Source organism: Cucurbita maxima, unplaced genomic scaffold (assembly GCF_002738345.1).
Source record: "Cucurbita maxima cultivar Rimu unplaced genomic scaffold, Cmax_1.0 Cma_Scf00001, whole genome shotgun sequence".
Lineage (NCBI taxonomy): Eukaryota > Viridiplantae > Streptophyta > Magnoliopsida > Cucurbitales > Cucurbitaceae > Cucurbita > Cucurbita maxima.
The window spans coordinates 4,193,149-4,210,768 of record NW_019272017.1 but is presented as its reverse complement, the minus strand read 5'-3'; the positions used below and the strand labels follow the sequence as shown (position 1 = coordinate 4,210,768).

The window sequence follows — 17,620 nt, the reverse complement described above, 5'->3', positions numbered from 1 at the left end:
TTTTAAAATATTTAAAGCATATATATCTGTCTTAAAAATACATAAATAATCAAGTCCAACTTGCCAAATTCAAACCGATGACCTAAAGATGTCTTTTTTGGAATTTTTCAACTACAGTCCTCCACTCTACCATCTAAGCTAAAGTCAACTATTGAATTGTTATTAAAATGTGCAAGTTTATTTAAGTACAAATTTTTTTATTCAAAATACGTATTGGTTTATTCAAAATGTTCATGAATGTGATCTATTTTAGTCCATATATCTTCAAGAATTTTGTTTTAATTCATTCACTCTAAAATTTATTTTCCAATCACTATTTAACCACGACTTAATATATTTTTGTAATCTTGCATTGGAAAATATGTGTGGAAATTTTATAAAACAAGACCAAAATTATGAAGTTGAAAAAAAGTTTTTGTTTTTCTATCGATGACTCTTTTAATAATTTGTTTGCAAATAAACTATAATTTTATGAAAGAGATATTAAAAGCTTATAATCAAATTACAAAGTCTGGCGTACATGATTTGTTTCCTTTTTAAAATTAAACAAAATATTGTCAAAATAAAATCTGAAAAATCCCTAAAACTAAGGAAGAAATGAAATGAAATCAAATAATCAATTGAACTAAAGAAGGAAAAAAAAAAACATAAATCGATTAAATTCCATAGCCGTTCGATCGTCGACGGTTACCCACGGTCAAGGTCAAACGGTCTTCGTAGCCGTTACCCCCCATCGCTTATTCGGACGCCAGCTGTCTCGGCCCCCGCCTATTTCACACGGATTATAAATATCTCTCTCCCGCACTCAGACTCCGTTCTTCAGCACATTCTCACACTAGAATCAGAGCGCTCCATCAACGGCATTCTCGCCTCGTCCCGGTGATGAAAAAAAAGAGGTAATGTAACTTGATTTCAGCCGTTAATTTTGTGTGTAGTTTGGACTTGACTACTCTGTTCTGGGTTTGAAATTTTAAGGGCACATTCGGCTATTTGGATTTAGGGGTTTATTGGAGAACTTCGTTCCGATTTAGGGTTTCACTGGAGAACTTCAGAGGTTAATCGAAGGATCGTTCTCTTTTTTTTTTTTTTTTTTTTTGCCTATTTTCGAGACCTTTTGTATTTTTCGTGATTTCGATTACGGAGGATTAGGGTGATTTTAGTAGGTTCATTGTTCCAATGGTAACGTGATTATTATCTTTGGACTCTTCGTTTCATTCCCCGTCGTCTTCTATCTCTTCTCTGTGTGGGGAACCAGGGGACAAACCTGAACCTGATATTCAATTTTATATGTTGGCAGAAGAGAGGAGGACGACGAACTCTTATAACAGATAGGGGAAGAACAAAGCAGATGCTCTTGATGAAGTGATTGCTTGGGCAAAAGAAAATCAGCCGGTGGGATTTTCGCATCTGCTAGGAATACTGGTATGGTTCCAAGCCCAAGGCTGTGAAATTGAATTTAAGTTTTTGGGGTCGTAGGAAGTAATTGTTGTTTATAAGTTTATTTCTTATTTATTTTTATTTGTGTTGGCTGTGAAGATGTAAATTGTAGCTTTAGCTGCTTTAGATGTCACCTCTATTTGTTGGAGCAGGGCTATTTTGTGATGTTATAGTTTTAAGTATTTGTTTGTCTCTGAATGTTAGTATGTCCAAATTTCTTACAATAGTACTCCACTCTCTGAACTTGCACAGCTTTCATTTAGATTCATCTAAAAGATCAAGGAAGATGTACTCTTCTCCACTTTTAAACAATGTAGACTATGTTCACGTTCATAATATTGGAGAGAGCCCAAAATATATCTGAGATATTATATCTTAATATTCCTTCTTTTATGATTTGATTTAGAGTATATTTTATTTTATTCTTAATATTTAATTATTTTATATTTTCTTATTTAAGCTTATGAATAACTATTAGAATACACACTTCCTAGATTTATTTCTATTTCTCATTCTTAACTGTTTTACTCTCATTTCTGCACTAATTAGTCCTAAGGCCCTCATAGGTGAGTTGAGTGGCAGTTTCAAAGCTAGCCAACATATTTGAAGCTGAGGCTGAGGTTATCTTGTTGTTATATGTATTTGTGCTCGCACTTAAATTCCGGAAAAAATACTGTTAAGATTTTCAAACTAGTCATATTTTATGATTGACGAAATTTGTTAGATTTCATTTCGTTTTTCAATTATTGGAGTTTTTGAGAATGAGTTTCTGGGTCTAAATTTGCTTATGAGAGATATCCTAGTGCCTGAATCAAATTTTGAGACGGGAGTTGAGTTATAATATTTGGAGAATATATTATAATAATTAATTATGGAATATATTTCAGATATTTGTAATCAGATTAGTAGTATATTTTATTTTATTCTCATTCTCATTGCTAATTAGTTTATATTTTATCTATTTTGAAGTATTAATTGGTAGCTTGTATCCTATTCAAAGATTATGAATATCAATGAGAATAGGATTATGAATATCAATGAGAATACATACATTTTATCTTAATTCTATTTCTCATTATTAATATGGTATCAAGAGTCTTAGATATCAAAATTTGTCAGGGTTCGGTATCGAAGGCAAACCTAACTCAATCAGTGAAACCTTTATGGGTTAAAACTGAAAAATAGAATTGGGATCGAATGTGTGTATTCTCGTTTATATCCTTTAAATATAATACAAGCTACTAACTAATACCTATCCATAAGAAAAATATAAATAATTAAATATTAAAAATAAAATAAAATATACTACTAATATTAATTGATTCTAAATATCTTAGATATATTTCATAACTAATTATTATAATATATTCTCTAAATATTATATTTCAATACAGATTGATGACCACAAATGTTGAAATTGGAGGTACTTCCTTTGTTCAAGTTAATAATTTCTTTGAATTGAAGATCAATGCATAATTATTTTTTTCATTGAAAATATCATGCAGAATGGTCTGGTTCATGTAAAGTTTATTGTAAACATATCATGCAGAATGGTCGGTTCATGTAAAGTTCATTGTAAACAATTAGGGATGCATCACACAACCCACTAAGGTAAGCCATTGCTTTTACAAAACTCTTTATCATTTTATTTACTCATCAAACTTAAATGGTTAATGTTCATTTTTAATGGTTTCAAATTATCCAATATCTCATTGGTTTGACATAATTGCTCATATTTCCTTTGTTATTGAAAAGATTTTGATTCATAATTATGTTGTGAAAATTTTAGATGGAAATGGAGGATATAGATGGTGATAATAAAGTTGATGTCAAGGAATCCAACTCTGGTTGCTACTTTCAACATTACACGTAAGAAATTTTCTATTTGTTATGATAAACTATCTAAGGTGCATCCTAGATCTCACGAGAATTACGTTATTGGCAATGTTATGGTCCTAATAAGGTTAGATTCCTATATTTAATCTTTGTTTTTCATTTTTTATGTTACTTGTGTTCTATCAATATCACGTTTTTGGTTGAAGAGTAAATGATTAAACTAGAATGAAGGTTAAAAGTGGAAAGGTTCAGAGAAAGGAATTAAATTACATTTTCTGTTTTAGGACTGTTTTAGGTAGTTAGGAATGTTCTTTATTTTAATTTATTTTATTTTTAACTAAAGCTTTCATTGAGATCAAATAAAAGACGAGGAACCCAATTCACTTAAAAAGGTGCTCCAAGCAAAATAACACTGTAAAAAAAAAAAAACAAGGATGACTATTTGAAAACTTCAAACTACAGTCCTCCACTCTACTGAGCTAAGGTTGATTATTGCCCTACAAATTTGTTTAAAATTTGATATCATACCATATCATTTTATGTAAGAAAAAATTGAACATAATTATGCATTATGTTTAGAAATATTAAAACTCTAAATAAATAAATTTCATTACAAATACACCTTCAACCAATTAGCTATAAATAAAAATACATGTCAATAAGGAAAGGTAAGAAAAGGTAAGAAGACAAATCCTGTTCGGTGTGGCGATATCCTTCTCATTCTTGAGGTTCGAAAATCCTTTTACTTGGCCCCCCAAGTCTAAATTTTCATTAGGTTAAAATTCTCTATAAAAAAATCCCTTGAAAAACGGCCGAAAACCCATGTTTCTGTTACAAATATATATATATATATATAATGCATGGAGAGATATGGAGAGGAGGCTTTGGTGTCTTGACACTCTCCGCTAGGTTGAGAAGACTTGTAACTCTTGTGAACTCTTTCTTTAATTGATTTTTCTTATTCATAGCTGGAATAACATGGCGAATTTTAATATTTCCATACTGAATAATAATACTTATGGATTTAATCACAATTCAGGTCATCTGGACAACCCGACCTAAGTAACTGTAGATTAAAGGCACCTCAGTTTTGGGGCCTGGAGGAGAGGTATAATAAGTAGGGGATAAAATTATGAGAATCAAAAGTTATAAATAGATGAGTTTGACTGAGAAAGGTTGGGGCGGGTGACCAGAAAAGCCTTTATGTGTTTGTACATCTCTTTTGGCTTCTCTGCATTGATCGCATGCCCTGCGTCTTTCACAACAGCTAACTCTGCGTTTTCCCCCAAGTGCCTGAAACTTCCTAAGTTTAGTATTCAACTTATGATATTAAATTCTCACTAATTTCATCAAATTAAGAGTTCTGGTTCATACAATTTAATATACAAAGACCTGAAAACCAACTATTTTCCTCTCTCTCACTTATCAAAATTTTGGTCATTTTTTCCTGTTAAAAGGTAGGTTTTATCCAAATTAATGATGGGTAATAAACCAATTAAGAAGTGTTGTTCTTAATCAACATATCTTAAATCTCTAACCATCCATTTCTAAATTTGAAAACCCCAAACAAAAACAGTAACTCTCCAAATTAATGATGGGTAAGAAACCAGTTAAGAAGTGTTGTTCTTAATCAAAATATCTTAAATCTCTAACCATCCATGTCTAAATTTGAAAGCCCCAAAAACAGTAACTCAAGAGATTAAAAGGTTTCTGAAAATACCTTTTTAATCTGTGTGCCAACTCTAAAGGGAATACTCTATCTTGTTCTCCCCATAGTATCAGCGTAGGCTGCATTCCCAAATTTAAGGAAGCATTGATATAACAGTAGAATATAACCAAACGAGGTTTGAAAAAAAAAAAAAAAGTGAACGAACAATACATTCTAGTTAATTAGAGATGCAACTTATTTTTTTATAATGTCTAGCTACATATAAAAAGATGTTCTTGAAATTCTTTTGAAAATACGTTCTTTTTATCTATATTGATATCACATTGGTATGAGTTGGATGTTAAATCTTTGATAAGTAAATAAAAACTTATTCGAATTCTCCAGCTTATGAGATAAGAATTGATATACATAATACATAGACTAGTACACTATTTTTTCTCATCAATCTCTCTATATATACTAATTTGGATAGCAATTCAAAGAAAGGCATTTAAATTACTTAGATATAAGAAATTTTCGAACCTTATTGATCTTCGGAAGAGTAGAAAGGTTCCTGTCTTTAAGTATTTCTTTAATCAACTCTTCTTTCTCTTGCTTGTACTCTGTGCACATCACCTATTACCAGAAACACAAACCAAAACTCTATTAGCAATGCGATCAATCTATTTAATATGGAAATGATGATTTCAAGAGTAATATCATTTCAAAATTTGAATATACTGCAATCATTCTTCGCAACATGGATTAGTCCGGCAATGCTGATCAGAATAATTGTTTTAAAATATGATTGGTTATGACTTGGATTATATGAATTCCAAGTTGAAAATATCCTTGAATTTTTTTTGAAAGGATGCCTCAATTTGACAAACAGACGAAATCAGAACAAGTAAACAAGAAAAATTCAGAAGCACAACCACTCACATCGATGAAATCGTCCATTATACAAGTGGGCAGAATTCGAGCAGGCTTGACGAAGGTGAGGCGGAGAAGTTCCTTGAGCTTCGCCGGAGTTTGAGGCAGCAATATACTGGCGGCCTCATCGACATTCTTCACGACGAACATCCCGGCCGCCATATCCCTCTCTTCCAAGCAAACTCCGGCGCAACAGAGCACCAATCTCTCCAATCGCTCCGGAAATTGATCAGCCATACTATACGTTACGAAGCCACCGTAGCTAATTCCAACGACATTCATCGTCCGAACTTCAAACGAATCCATTAGATGCATCATACAGAGAGCCTGAAACGAGACTGACCTCTCCAGCCGAGTCGTATACGAATTACCGAAGAAAAGTAGGTCAGGAACGTAGACATTGAAGAATCGGATCAACCGCGATATGAACTCGTTCCATTGCCACATTGCATTGGCTCCAAATCCATGGAGGAGCAATAAATTAGGTTTCGATTCTCTCCTGGTTTTGGGCGCCCAACAGTGGATGATCGTCCCATCGCCAAAATCGGTGGTAATGGATTTAAGGCCTGCCCTAGAGAAATAGTACCGATAACACGAGTCCAAGGTGGAAGAGAAACTAAAACAACCCGCCATTATTGGATTCAATAACTCGGATTTTCTCAATCAAATCAGAATCTGCGAGAAAATCCGAGTGAATGTAGAACAGCGAAGAAATCAACAAGCTCCCAAAGGGGGGAAAAAGTAGAAAAACTTCAGGAATTTAGATCGAAGAATCTGGAATAGGATCGCGTAAAGAATTTCTAGTTACTTCGGGGGAATAGAACAGAAAATTTTCTCCCCGCTTCGGGGAGGTCTTGAAACCGTGAAAATGGCGAGGGAAACTGACATTAAATAATTAAATGCTCGTTGGCTTTTTACGAACACGACAAAGACGGCCACGAAAAAAGCTTTCATTCTCCGACCACAAAGGCCTGCCGGTGCATAAACCTCGCCTCTCAACAGATGCCACTTGTTTCATTTTGTTTGAATATTTAAAATGGAAAATATAAAATTAAATAACATAAAATATAGTGACGTCATTTCATATGTTACTTTCCCATATTTTAAATATGTTTGGTCTATAATTGGATCTAACTTTTTCTTTTTTATCTTTATTGTTATTTTTTTTTATCTGTTGTACTTAAAAAACAATTGTATTCAAATATAATGCGAAAACAAACAATTTTATTGTGCTTAATAACTACTTAAATTTTTATAATTGCTTTTTATATGCTTTTTTAATGCATGTTATATCCTTACATATTAAATTATTTATATTAAAAAAGAAACAAAAAAAAAAAAAATGTCACAAACAATTATTATTATTATTATTTTAGCGTAAGACAAATTGTTATATCCTCCCTTATCTAGATTTGGGAGGGAATGAGTGGGAATGAGTGTTACGGATCACCGAGCTTCTCCTATATTCTTGTGTGGTCATCTTTCGTTCTATTTGTAAGAACGATCTACAATAAATAGAGCATGGTATGTTTCCAGATTTGAAAGTAGTTCATTCACGAGTGAGATTTGTATTAACATTTTTTCATTAGTTTAAAATGAAAATCAATATTAAGGGAAGTTTGATAGAAATCGTAGAACCAAAAACAACAACCAACATCGAGTGTTCGAGGACAAAAGTAGCAAGTTCTTTCAAATAGACCAAAATAATATGCAAATAATGTAAAACTTTTAATGTTGGGGACTGGTGGATTGAACTGGATCCAATGGGCTAATAATTTAATGGGCCCATACCATGACTTAAACGCCTAATAATTATACTACCAAACTTTTGGTATTAATATTGGCGCTCACAGCTCATCTCATTTTAGGAATTTGAGTAGTAAAAAATTTCAGTAGATTTTCGTATAAGCCACTTGGAAACGTCCAAATTCAACCAACAACAACCCATTTTTGCCCATAATCATGTAAAAATTGTCCACTAATTATATGATTGCTTTGGGCAATGTCGGCATTTCGCCTACCCATTTACCAATACTTTAATATCGGACAAAGTTACCAAAATGAATTATATTTGTATTTTTTAATGTTGAATTTGAATAAGTAAAATTGTCACATAAAAATTTATGTAGAAAGCGTAGGTAGAGGAATTTGGGGCAAATGATTGAGGGGTTTGGCTTTTGGGTTGGCGTGGGGAATTTGCTAATAAATTATAACCATAGTGTTGGAATCACGGAAATGGATCATTACAATACAGTAGGACTGCACATTCAAGGAAGAAATTAGAAAGAAAAAATAAATAATGAATGCCTTGAAAAATTTAAAAGAGAAAAAGCCCTTATTTTCCAACTTTTATCCCAAAAGAAAAAAAAAAAAAAAAAAAAAAAAAAAAGGATGAAAGAAGGAAGGAAAAGGAATAAACAAATTAAATAAAAACCAAAGATCAGAAGCTTTAACAATGACAGAAGATTTGTTGAATGGGCAGCATCTTCACTTCACGCAGTAGCAGCACTCACACGAATTGGTTTTCAGCTTGTTTTCTACTTCTCTGAGCTTCTTCTTCTTGCTTCGTTGCCTCTTTTTCAGCCTTTTTCGGTTCTTTTTCTGTTCATTTCAGGTCACGAATCTCGAGGATCATTCGCCTCTTTCCGCTGCGCCAAATCTACTTCTCCATCTCCTCAGGTACTTGTTTTGGATCTTCTCGTTGATTTTTAGCCAATAACCTTATCTGATCCCTGTTTCTCTTCTGGAGTTTGTTGATTTGTTGTTTCACTTTTTGTTCTTGGCTGTTTCTCTCGTGTTCTTGTCCCCTACATTTCTCAATCGTTGATTAGCTGCGGTGAGAGTGTTTCGTTTGTGGCAGGGCGAAGTGCTGAACTGTTGAGAGATGAGAGTTGGAGATTAGTATGATGAGTGGTTGGACAGTGAGAAATTTCTACATAGATGTGCTTATATTGATTTCGAAGTCCAAAGATGCGTTCAGTTTCGTATTAGTCTTCTGGTTTTAGTTTCAGAGTTTCTGAAGTACTTGAAGTATTTTAAGAAGACGTAATGTTTAGATATTGAGAGTAGAAAATATTCAGTTTATCGTGAACTTTATGTAATTTTGGTTTAATATTACGCAAGTTCAAAAGTGGAATTAAATTATTTTTTAAATAATAGAATTTCAATTCATAAAAGAGTTGTTATGGTCATCAAACTCTTCGCTGTTGACTAAGTTTTTGTTTTCTTGAGCTTGAGAAAATGAATTACGATGACAAAGAAGTTCGAAATAAAAGCATGATGTGTTTCCAATTTAATCCGAAGAAATGTTGTTTTTAGAAATGTAATTCAGGTTTCTTGTAGTCTCTCATATACGAGTTGAGGCTTTCCCTATGTGACTATAACTTTGGTACGTTCGGGTAGTATCGATACGCACTAATTTAGTTGACTGAGCAGCTATTGAAATTGAAGTTCCAGCGAGTTAAACTGCCACACTTGTAGCCTGGTCTATCATTCTTATTGCGGCCTTGCCTTCTTGAAGGACTTGTTGGCATGACAATGTATCATTAAAGATCTTGTACCAAGTAATTTAAGAAATATTAACTTTGGACAATCATCTCAGTTCCAATGTATTTGACTGTCAATGGATGATTTTTTCTTTTTTTTGCAGATATAGCATAGCAATGGCTCTTGTCATCCTTTTTGCAATGATTTCATGACGTCAACCAATGAAAATGATGCTAGTTAGGATGGGAGAGCTCTATCTTACAATTCTACTACTGGCTTGCTTTCATAATTTTGCGCTGTCTGATTATCAAGGTGAATTGCATCTCAGGATGGCATTTGCAAATTGAGATGTCTCTTGTTATACTGCTGCTCATAGGCTTGTATCTTGACTATCTAATCTGTGACGTGGAGTTAAGAGTTGTCCATCTCATTAATCCTCTCGCTGTTTGTAGGTTGTTTTTATGTTCTATAGACTGGAACAATTTATATAGAAATTAAAGCTTGATTTATTCCTCTTGGTTGACAAGGATAAACAATATATATGCAAGTTAAATGACAGTGGGTATAGAACATTTTTTCAATGTAATTAAAGTTTATTTTTTGAAATTATATAGTTGTATCGTTCAAGCTGACAAGAGAAATGTATCTGATATTTTTTCACACTTCTTTTGATATGAAACAGACCATCGTTTTGTCACATGTAACACTCCTTTTCCACCATCTTCCCTTTTTTACTTTATGATTTCTTTGTCGGATTGTATAAAAGAAACTAATGTGAATGCCTTTTTTTCTTATAAAAGAAACAAATTTGATTTTTTTAGAAAACAAATGTGATTCTTTTAGAAAACAAATGGTTTTATAATGTTATTTTCTCTTCAATCTCTGATTATCTAATTGTACAAATTTGTTAATAATTGCTATTGTACTGATATACTCTACTTGTTTGACTCCTTGATGAATGTCGTTCTGCTCTCCTCTAGGTGATGCTCTCTTTTCATTGAGACGCGCATTGAATGCAACAGAAAATCAGCTCACAGATTGGAACCCAAATCAAGTCAATCCATGTACTTGGACCAGTGTTATATGTAATGGAAACAATGTGATCTCTGTGTAAGATATACTTCAATGTACTCATTTCCTATTTTTCTCTTCAGTGTTGCTGTATTATACTTTTTACTTGTCAATATAAAAGCTTTCAAGTCTGGACTTTGCTTATGTTGCATTTAACTTTCTCAGATCCTTGTCAGCTATGGGCTTTACTGGAACTTTGTCCCCGAAAATTGGAGTTCTCCAATCACTTTCAACGCTGTGAGTAGTGTGTTCTTGTGTGTCCAAGAACTTGCCCCCTGAATACTTCATGTTGCATGATTTAACCGGATGTTTTATTATACTTTTCTCGATTTTTTATTGTTGTGTGGTTTCATTGTGTGTATACAATATACACACACACTTAAGGTCATCTTGGATAAAACTTTGTTTTGTTCGATGAACAGAGTTTTGTATTGTAAATATGTATCGTAATAAAATTTCATAATTGGAACTTGCCTTTTATCATTGATTTTCCAAAAAAATCCCAATGTAAAAGATCAAAAGTCTTCAACCAACTGAGAAATACTATTTTCATTAAAGCACTAAGCTTGCTTAATAGCTGCCGAACTGTATTCTTATTATTGGATTTCCTGAAATTTACCAAGCCTAAGATTTTACTCTCTATGAAGGTATAATTGCTTGCATCACTTGGTCTGACTGTCTCGTTTATGTTTATAGTTTTGGGAAAGGGTTAGAACGAAGGTATGCTTATCTCTGATAACCTTAAATTCTGAAAAGCATATTATAATTTATTGGCCGTTAAATTTGTATACTTGGTTTTGAAGTGCATGTATATATATGTTTGTTGACAACGAAGTGTAGAGCATCTTCATTAATATATATTCATCTACTACAGGATTTTGCAGGGGAATCACATAACTGGAGAGATACCAAAGGATTTTGGAAACTTGACAAATTTGGTCAGTTTGGATTTGGGAAATAACAGCCTAACTGGCCATATACCATCGTCCCTGGGTAATCTTCAGAAACTACAGTTCCTGTGAGTAGTTGGCTCCAAATGATCTGTAATTTCAAAGACATTTTATGAGCGTCTACAATGCAGATGGTTTATTTTTGAGTTAATGAGTCGTTATTATCATTCAAGCAGAACTCTGAGTCATAATCGTCTAACTGGGACTATCCCTGAGTCGCTCTCAAGCATTCCTAGCTTGATTAGTCTGTAAGTTTTCCATTGTGCGTCGGAGACTAAGTTTGAAAAACTGCGGACTTCGTTAACTAAGTGTTCTTCAGTTCTTAATTTTTTGATTATGATTCTTCTACAGGCTTCTTGACTCAAATGATCTCACGGGCCCAATTCCGGAGCAGTTATTTCAAGCTTCAAAATTCAAGTATGTAGAACTTTTGAATACTATCTAGGTAGATATCTAATCACTGGAGAACTTGTTCAACAGTTACTTAGAAATCAAAGTTAGGAATGGCAGCGCTACCTTTTTCTAGTTGGACGTAGCTTGATTATCTTGGTTTGAGAAAATTGATGATTGGTGCCCTAGGCTGTTTTACCGGATGATGTTGAATTGTTTTGTTTATCACAGCTTTTCTGGAAACAAGTTAGATTGTAGCGGGAAGTTTCTGCATGCCTGTGCTTCAGACAGTTCAAACTCAGGTTATTGGATCAGATTTATCTTGGGCTTGGAGAACAGTTTTTCCTATATTTTGATTACTTTGTCACTCCTTAATTGGAACAAAAATGTGAAAGTTTATCATCTTGTCAGGTTCTTCGAATAAACCTAAGGTTGGCCTTATTGTTGGAATTATAGCTGGGTTTACTGTTGCTCTCCTTTTGGTCGGTGTATTATTTTTCTTGTGCAAGGGTAGATATAAAGGCTACAAGCGCGAAGAGTTCGTAGATGTTGCAGGTAAATTTTGTGCTATTATTGAATTATTAATGTGGATTATGCAATTTAAAGTATGCTTTTCTTGTGACAAAAACATTTATGCCATTTTTTTTGTAGTATTTAGTGGAATAAGCATCTATCTAGAAACTAAATTGTTTTGTTTCTGTTTTTTGTTTGATATTTAAAGTTTAGACTATGTTACGAATTATCATATCAATGAAGATCCATGCGTTTATGGTATTTAAATATTTCATTTATCAATTCTCTTTATTTTTTATTTTTAGTTTTATAGTAATAAGTTGAGGACATGACCTTTAATAAACACCATGATATTTATATATTACATTTCCTTACAAAACAAATTTCTGCTAAATTATATAATATATTAACTTACATTCTTTCACATGCTAATTAAAGTATAGCTATACTGTAAGTGTACTTAGATTAAATAAAAATTTTAAATTGGAAAATTTGATAGTCATTTAAATTTACACTATAGTTATTTGCTTAGGTTAAAATTAATATAATTAAAAATGTAATTTGTAATAAATGTTACATTAATATAAATTAATTTCACATATGAAGTTAGATTAATTAGTTAAAAAAAGAGGTGAGAGTGTGACGTCTAAACTTTGACATTTTGATGGGGGGTTAAAATGATTTGAACTATGGTTAAGTTGACCAAAATTAGTTAAACTAATGGTAAAGATATCGTTTTTATCAAAAGAGAGATATTATTCGAATCACATGTCACTCATAGATTCTATTAGACAAATACAGTTATCTAAATAATTTGAAACATTCTCATAACGTTTTCCAACAAAATAAACCCTTTTATTAGACAGTAATAGAATTTTAGTCTCTCAAACATCTAGATGTTTAGTAGATTCTCAACCAATAAACCTCAAAACATGTTTCTTTATAATTGCATGCTGAATTGTTTTAGATCACTATTTTTTTTTACTATTAAAATAACAGAGTTGTAGATCGCTATTAGAATGCCATGTAGTTTCAAGTTAAATATATTTTTTCCAATTAGATTGATAAAGGACTAGGAGCTAGTTTCTTGTGCTATAACTGTTTGATGTCTTAATACGGTTGAAGGTTTTTGCCTCGCTTATTAACTTAACCATCTTACATTTTGAAAGAAAAAAAAAAAAAAAAACTGTCATCCTACGTTTTAAATGAAATACCCCTGGTAATGAACTGGAGTTTTTGTTGATTCCATTATCTTTGAGCGTTGTTTTCCCTGAATTTTCAATCAGGTGAAGTTGATCGAAGAATTGCATTTGGTCAGCTGAAAAGATTTTTATGGAGAGAACTGCAGCATGCTACAGACAACTTTAGTGAGAAAAATGTTCTAGGACAAGGAGGCTTTGGAAAGGTGTACAAAGGGGTGTTTGCCGATGGCACCAAAGTTGCAGTGAAACGGTTGACTGATTATGAAAGTCCAGGGGGAGATGCTGCTTTTCAGCGTGAAGTTGAGATGATTAGCGTAGCTGTTCATAGAAATCTGTTGCGGCTGATTGGGTTCTGTACGACTCAGACAGAACGCCTATTGGTGTATCCCTTTATGCAGAATTTGAGTGTTGCCTACCGTCTTCGAGGTATAAGGTGTTTTGGTAGTTTTTGATATTACATTTGCAGTAGTTGCATTATACAAAGTTTGCTATTTGAGAAAAATTACTTCAATGTTAATATATTACATGATGCTGTTTGGAGCATGTCTTTGCTATATCACAAACAAGAGCGCATGATACATACTATATATGTATATATCAGATGCTTAATTTTTTTTTGTTAGTTAATTCCATGCTGGAATTGCAGTACACGCTAATAATCTGAGGTGAGGAGAAGAGACTGGAGAAGACGTGCATTCAATTAATAAAACTAAGGTCTAAGAAATCAATTAATTGGTCCAGTGCTTGTGTAAATACTGGATGTGGAATAGGGGAAATATTGGTTGTAGATCATTCATTTTCTGATTCCTTTATGTGAATTTGTGAAGCATGAGCACTTGTATCAGCATCATGATCATCTTCTTTTTTTTTATTATTGTGATTTTGAAGTTTTACGAAAAACTAACAAGAAGACAAATTGTCCTCTGCCGTGAAGATGTACTCAGTGTTGCCAGACTTATCATCCTGTGGCCTTCGAATCAGCATCATTTTGTAGGAATTCCATTAAGGATGTTATTAGGCTATTAAGGGCATATTAGTAATTATCTGGGAGGTTTTAAGGGTATTTGGTTATTAATAAAGGGAGTTATTAGGCTATTAATAAAGGGAATTCCATTAAGAATGTTATTAGGCTATTAAGGGCATATTAGTAATTATCTGGGAGGTTTTAAGGGTATTTGGTTATTAATAAAGGGAGTGGGAAAGGAGGAAGTTAGACAATCTTGTAGATGGATTAGTGACCGATATCTCAAGAGGGAGGTTCCAAATACCTCAAATACTTAAGGAGTTATGTTATAATTGCACTATCTTTTGTATTTCAATGAATTTGGGTTCTATCTAATTTTCATTGTCTATATAACAACCGAATATGCTGTCTTCTTCGTTTTTATGTAATAAATAACTATGTTGGAGCAAGTTGGAAAAGATTACGAGAAACTTTATATGATGGCCTTTGAGCAGGGTGAGGTTCTCATCTCTTGAATTGGAAGGTGGTATTCAGATTGTGTTTGGAATGATTGGAATAGGTGAAATTCCGTGTAGCTGGGTAATTTTAGCCACTTGTGGCGTTCTCTTTAGAACTTGAAGCTTTGTGGAATAAGGTCAATATGTGCAAGTACGACCGTCATTCTGATGAGTGCGATCCAACTTTTGTTTTCAGGAGCATCTTTAGGGACCCTTGGAAGACCATTATTTCTCAATGTCTTCCTATTTTTCTCAATTATGTGAAGTTTTTGGAACGTGATGGTAACTCTCTTTGTCTGGGAGGATCCTTGGACGGGAAGTTGTAGCCTTCTGTATCTTAGATTTGATAGGAAGTTGATCTTTCCTCTCAACTATCCCTCGTGCAATTTTCGGCTTCTGTCTGGCTTCTTTGACTGTTGGGTTTGGTCTTTCTGAGCCTCGAGGCAATTTTTTTCAGTAAATTCTTGTTCCGTTGATTTTGTTCATTCCACGGCTGACTTCCCTTTTTCTTTTTTCCCCTCACTTAGCTGTGGAGGGTGAAAGAAAGGAATTATCTGCTTGCAATGGTGTGTTCATTGTAGGAAATACGTTGAAATTTCTGGGGCATGTCCTATGCTTTTTTGTCCTTTTTCCGTAAACATTTGAGCTAAGTTTCTATAGATCTTTGGGACATCTCTTGCTTTCCATTGGACTGGCGTTCCATCTTGATTTTGGAGTGCGCTTGTTTCAGCATATTCCTTTGGATGCCTATCATGAAGCTTTTTAGCGAATTCCTGCCTTTTTCTTTATGTAGCTAACAACTAGGGCTCGTTCTTGTAATTTCTTTTGTTTACACTTGTTTGTACTTTCAATTAGGACTGTCATTCTATTTTGCTTTCATTTAGCCAAATGTTATTGTAATGCCACACTGATAAAGAGCTGCTATCGTTTTCTGCTGATTTTTTTGGCAATCTCCAATACAGAACTTAAGCCTGGGGAGGCTGCTTTAGATTGGCCTACTCGAAAACGTGTGGCATTGGGCACTGCTCGTGGTTTAGAGTATCTTCATGAACATTGCAATCCAAAGATTATTCATCGAGATGTTAAGGCAGCCAATGTATTACTTGATGAAGATTTTGAAGCAGTTGTTGGTGATTTTGGCTTAGCAAAGTTGGTTGATGTTAGGAAGACTAATGTCACTACTCAAGTTCGAGGGACAATGGGCCACATAGCACCGGAGTACTTATCAACTGGAAAATCATCAGAAAGGACTGATGTTTTTGGTTATGGTATCATGCTTTTAGAACTTGTTACAGGGCAGCGCGCGATCGACTTCTCACGCTTAGAAGAAGAAGACGATGTTTTACTACTCGACCATGTAAGTAAATATTGTCTGATTAGTATCTTATACGCTTCCTCCTTATGATAAATTAAATTAGTGTCATTATTATGGATTAAGCACAAACACTAGCAAAATGTCTATGCTAATAAAAATCAAGTCCATGTATTCTTAAATTACCACATCTGAATTCTCCAAATTTTGGCTCATTTTCACTCCATGGTGGCTAATTTTCGTGTCATATTGGCTATATGAAGGTTAAGAAACTAGAAAGAGAAAAACGACTCAATGCTATCGTAGATCGGAATCTAAGTAACTACAATATTCAAGAGGTGGAGATGATGATCCAAGTTGCACTGCTGTGCACACAGCCGTGTTCGGATGACCGTCCAGCAATGTCGCAAGTCGTTCGAATGCTCGAAGGAGAGGGATTGGCAGAGAGGTGGGAAGAATGGCAGCATTTGGAGGTTACTCGCAGACAGGAGTATGAGAGACTGCAGAGAAGATTTGAATGGGGAGAAGATTCAATTCATAGACAGGATGCAATCGAATTGTCTGGTGGAAGATGAGGTACAAAACTCATCTCCAACTCTCTCTCTATTAATCTAATGAATCTCTCTAGATAGAGACCATATGACAATTATTTTTGTTAGGTCAGTTTGACGTGGGCCATCCTTAAACCATATTACACAAACTTAATCAGTCAAGAAATCCTTGCCTTCCCATCCTCCGTTCTGTAAATTCTCAGTGGCTTCTGCTCTCTTTCATTTCTTGGCTTTTGCATCTTCCTATAATCTCGTGTCCTCCATCAGTCCATTTTAACCTTGCTGTATCTGAACTTTGTAATACAGCCATATCAACAGTCCTCATATTCACGTCTGCCATAGCATTTGTCATGTTATAGTGATCATTTTTGTTTAAGATTTCAAATACATTAGTTACTTCCGACCATGTATTTAAATTCTAAATTTAGCCCCAGAAGTTTGATTTTTAGGCTTTTTAATTTTAGAAAATTTTAGTTGCATCCTTCAATTGGGCGGTTTTATTTAGTTTTTATAATTTTCACCGTTAGTAGATAATTGGACAAAAAAAAAAAGAAAAAAAAAAAGCTATGAAATTTGCGTTACTGTTTTATTTTATTTTTCTTTCCTCCAGGAGTTCCTTGTATTAGGTTATGATGATTCAACCAAAAAGGCCCCAAGGTTTTTCATGGATTTTTCTTTGCTGATTTTCCCCTTCCATTTCATATTCCTCAAACCTCAGAGAGAGCTGATATTTTCACTAATTTGATTAAATAACTTAAATAACCCAAATCAGTTTTATTGACGTCATTTTTATTAACGTGTCTATAACGCTAAAGACTAAGTGAGTGAAG

General features: G+C 33.6%; 2 protein-coding genes and 1 long non-coding RNA gene across 11 annotated transcripts; 2 read left to right on the top strand and 1 right to left on the bottom strand.

The window, feature by feature from the left end:
• The first annotated feature begins 801 nt into the window (after window positions 1-801).
• Window positions 802-3,702, top strand: LOC111482204. 3 transcript variants are annotated; one of them, XR_002718160.1, is made up of 5 exons: window positions 802-896; window positions 1,298-1,422; window positions 2,832-2,860; window positions 2,943-3,048; window positions 3,227-3,702. It is a non-coding gene; the product is annotated as an uncharacterized LOC111482204 (long non-coding RNA). The 3 variants fall into 3 exon arrangements; XR_002718161.1 differs by lacking the exon at window positions 2,832-2,860 and having other exon boundaries at window positions 2,987-3,048; XR_002718159.1 differs by lacking the exon at window positions 2,832-2,860.
• Window positions 3,703-4,212: 510 nt separating this feature from the next.
• LOC111481001 (monoacylglycerol lipase ABHD6-like) lies at window positions 4,213-6,763 on the bottom strand. 2 transcript variants are annotated; one of them, XM_023126262.1, is made up of 4 exons: window positions 5,864-6,487; window positions 5,465-5,557; window positions 4,994-5,061; window positions 4,213-4,566 (listed from the first exon to the last, which is right to left on the bottom strand). In XM_023126262.1, the coding sequence occupies exons 1-4, from the start codon at window positions 6,485-6,487 to the stop codon at window positions 4,413-4,415; spliced, it is 939 nt and encodes a 312-aa protein (XP_022982030.1). In that variant the 3' UTR covers window positions 4,213-4,412. The 2 variants fall into 2 exon arrangements, with proteins under 2 accessions (XP_022982030.1, XP_022982039.1); XM_023126271.1 differs by lacking the exon at window positions 4,213-4,566 and adding an exon at window positions 4,786-4,820 and having other exon boundaries at window positions 4,959-5,061; window positions 5,864-6,763.
• Window positions 6,764-8,234: 1,471 nt separating this feature from the next.
• Window positions 8,235-17,223, top strand: LOC111479353 (probable LRR receptor-like serine/threonine-protein kinase At5g10290). Of its 6 annotated transcripts, XR_002717632.1 has the most exons (15): window positions 8,266-8,533; window positions 9,290-9,417; window positions 9,504-9,652; window positions 10,321-10,450; window positions 10,577-10,648; window positions 11,286-11,429; window positions 11,538-11,609; window positions 11,713-11,778; window positions 11,983-12,053; window positions 12,163-12,306; window positions 13,551-13,892; window positions 15,890-16,284; window positions 16,503-16,815; window positions 16,904-17,041; window positions 17,094-17,223. XR_002717632.1 is itself a non-coding variant. In XM_023123964.1 (14 exons), exons 4-14 carry the CDS (start codon window positions 9,562-9,564, stop codon window positions 16,812-16,814), a joined length of 1,839 nt encoding a protein of 612 aa, XP_022979732.1. In that variant the 5' UTR covers window positions 8,235-8,375; window positions 8,469-8,533; window positions 9,290-9,417; window positions 9,504-9,561; the 3' UTR covers window positions 16,815-17,196. The 6 variants fall into 6 exon arrangements, 5 of the variants coding, with proteins under 5 accessions (XP_022979732.1, XP_022979740.1, XP_022979765.1 ...); XM_023123964.1 differs by having other exon boundaries at window positions 8,235-8,375; window positions 8,469-8,533; window positions 16,503-17,196; XM_023123997.1 differs by having other exon boundaries at window positions 16,904-17,200.
• Window positions 17,224-17,620: the final 397 nt, after the last annotated feature.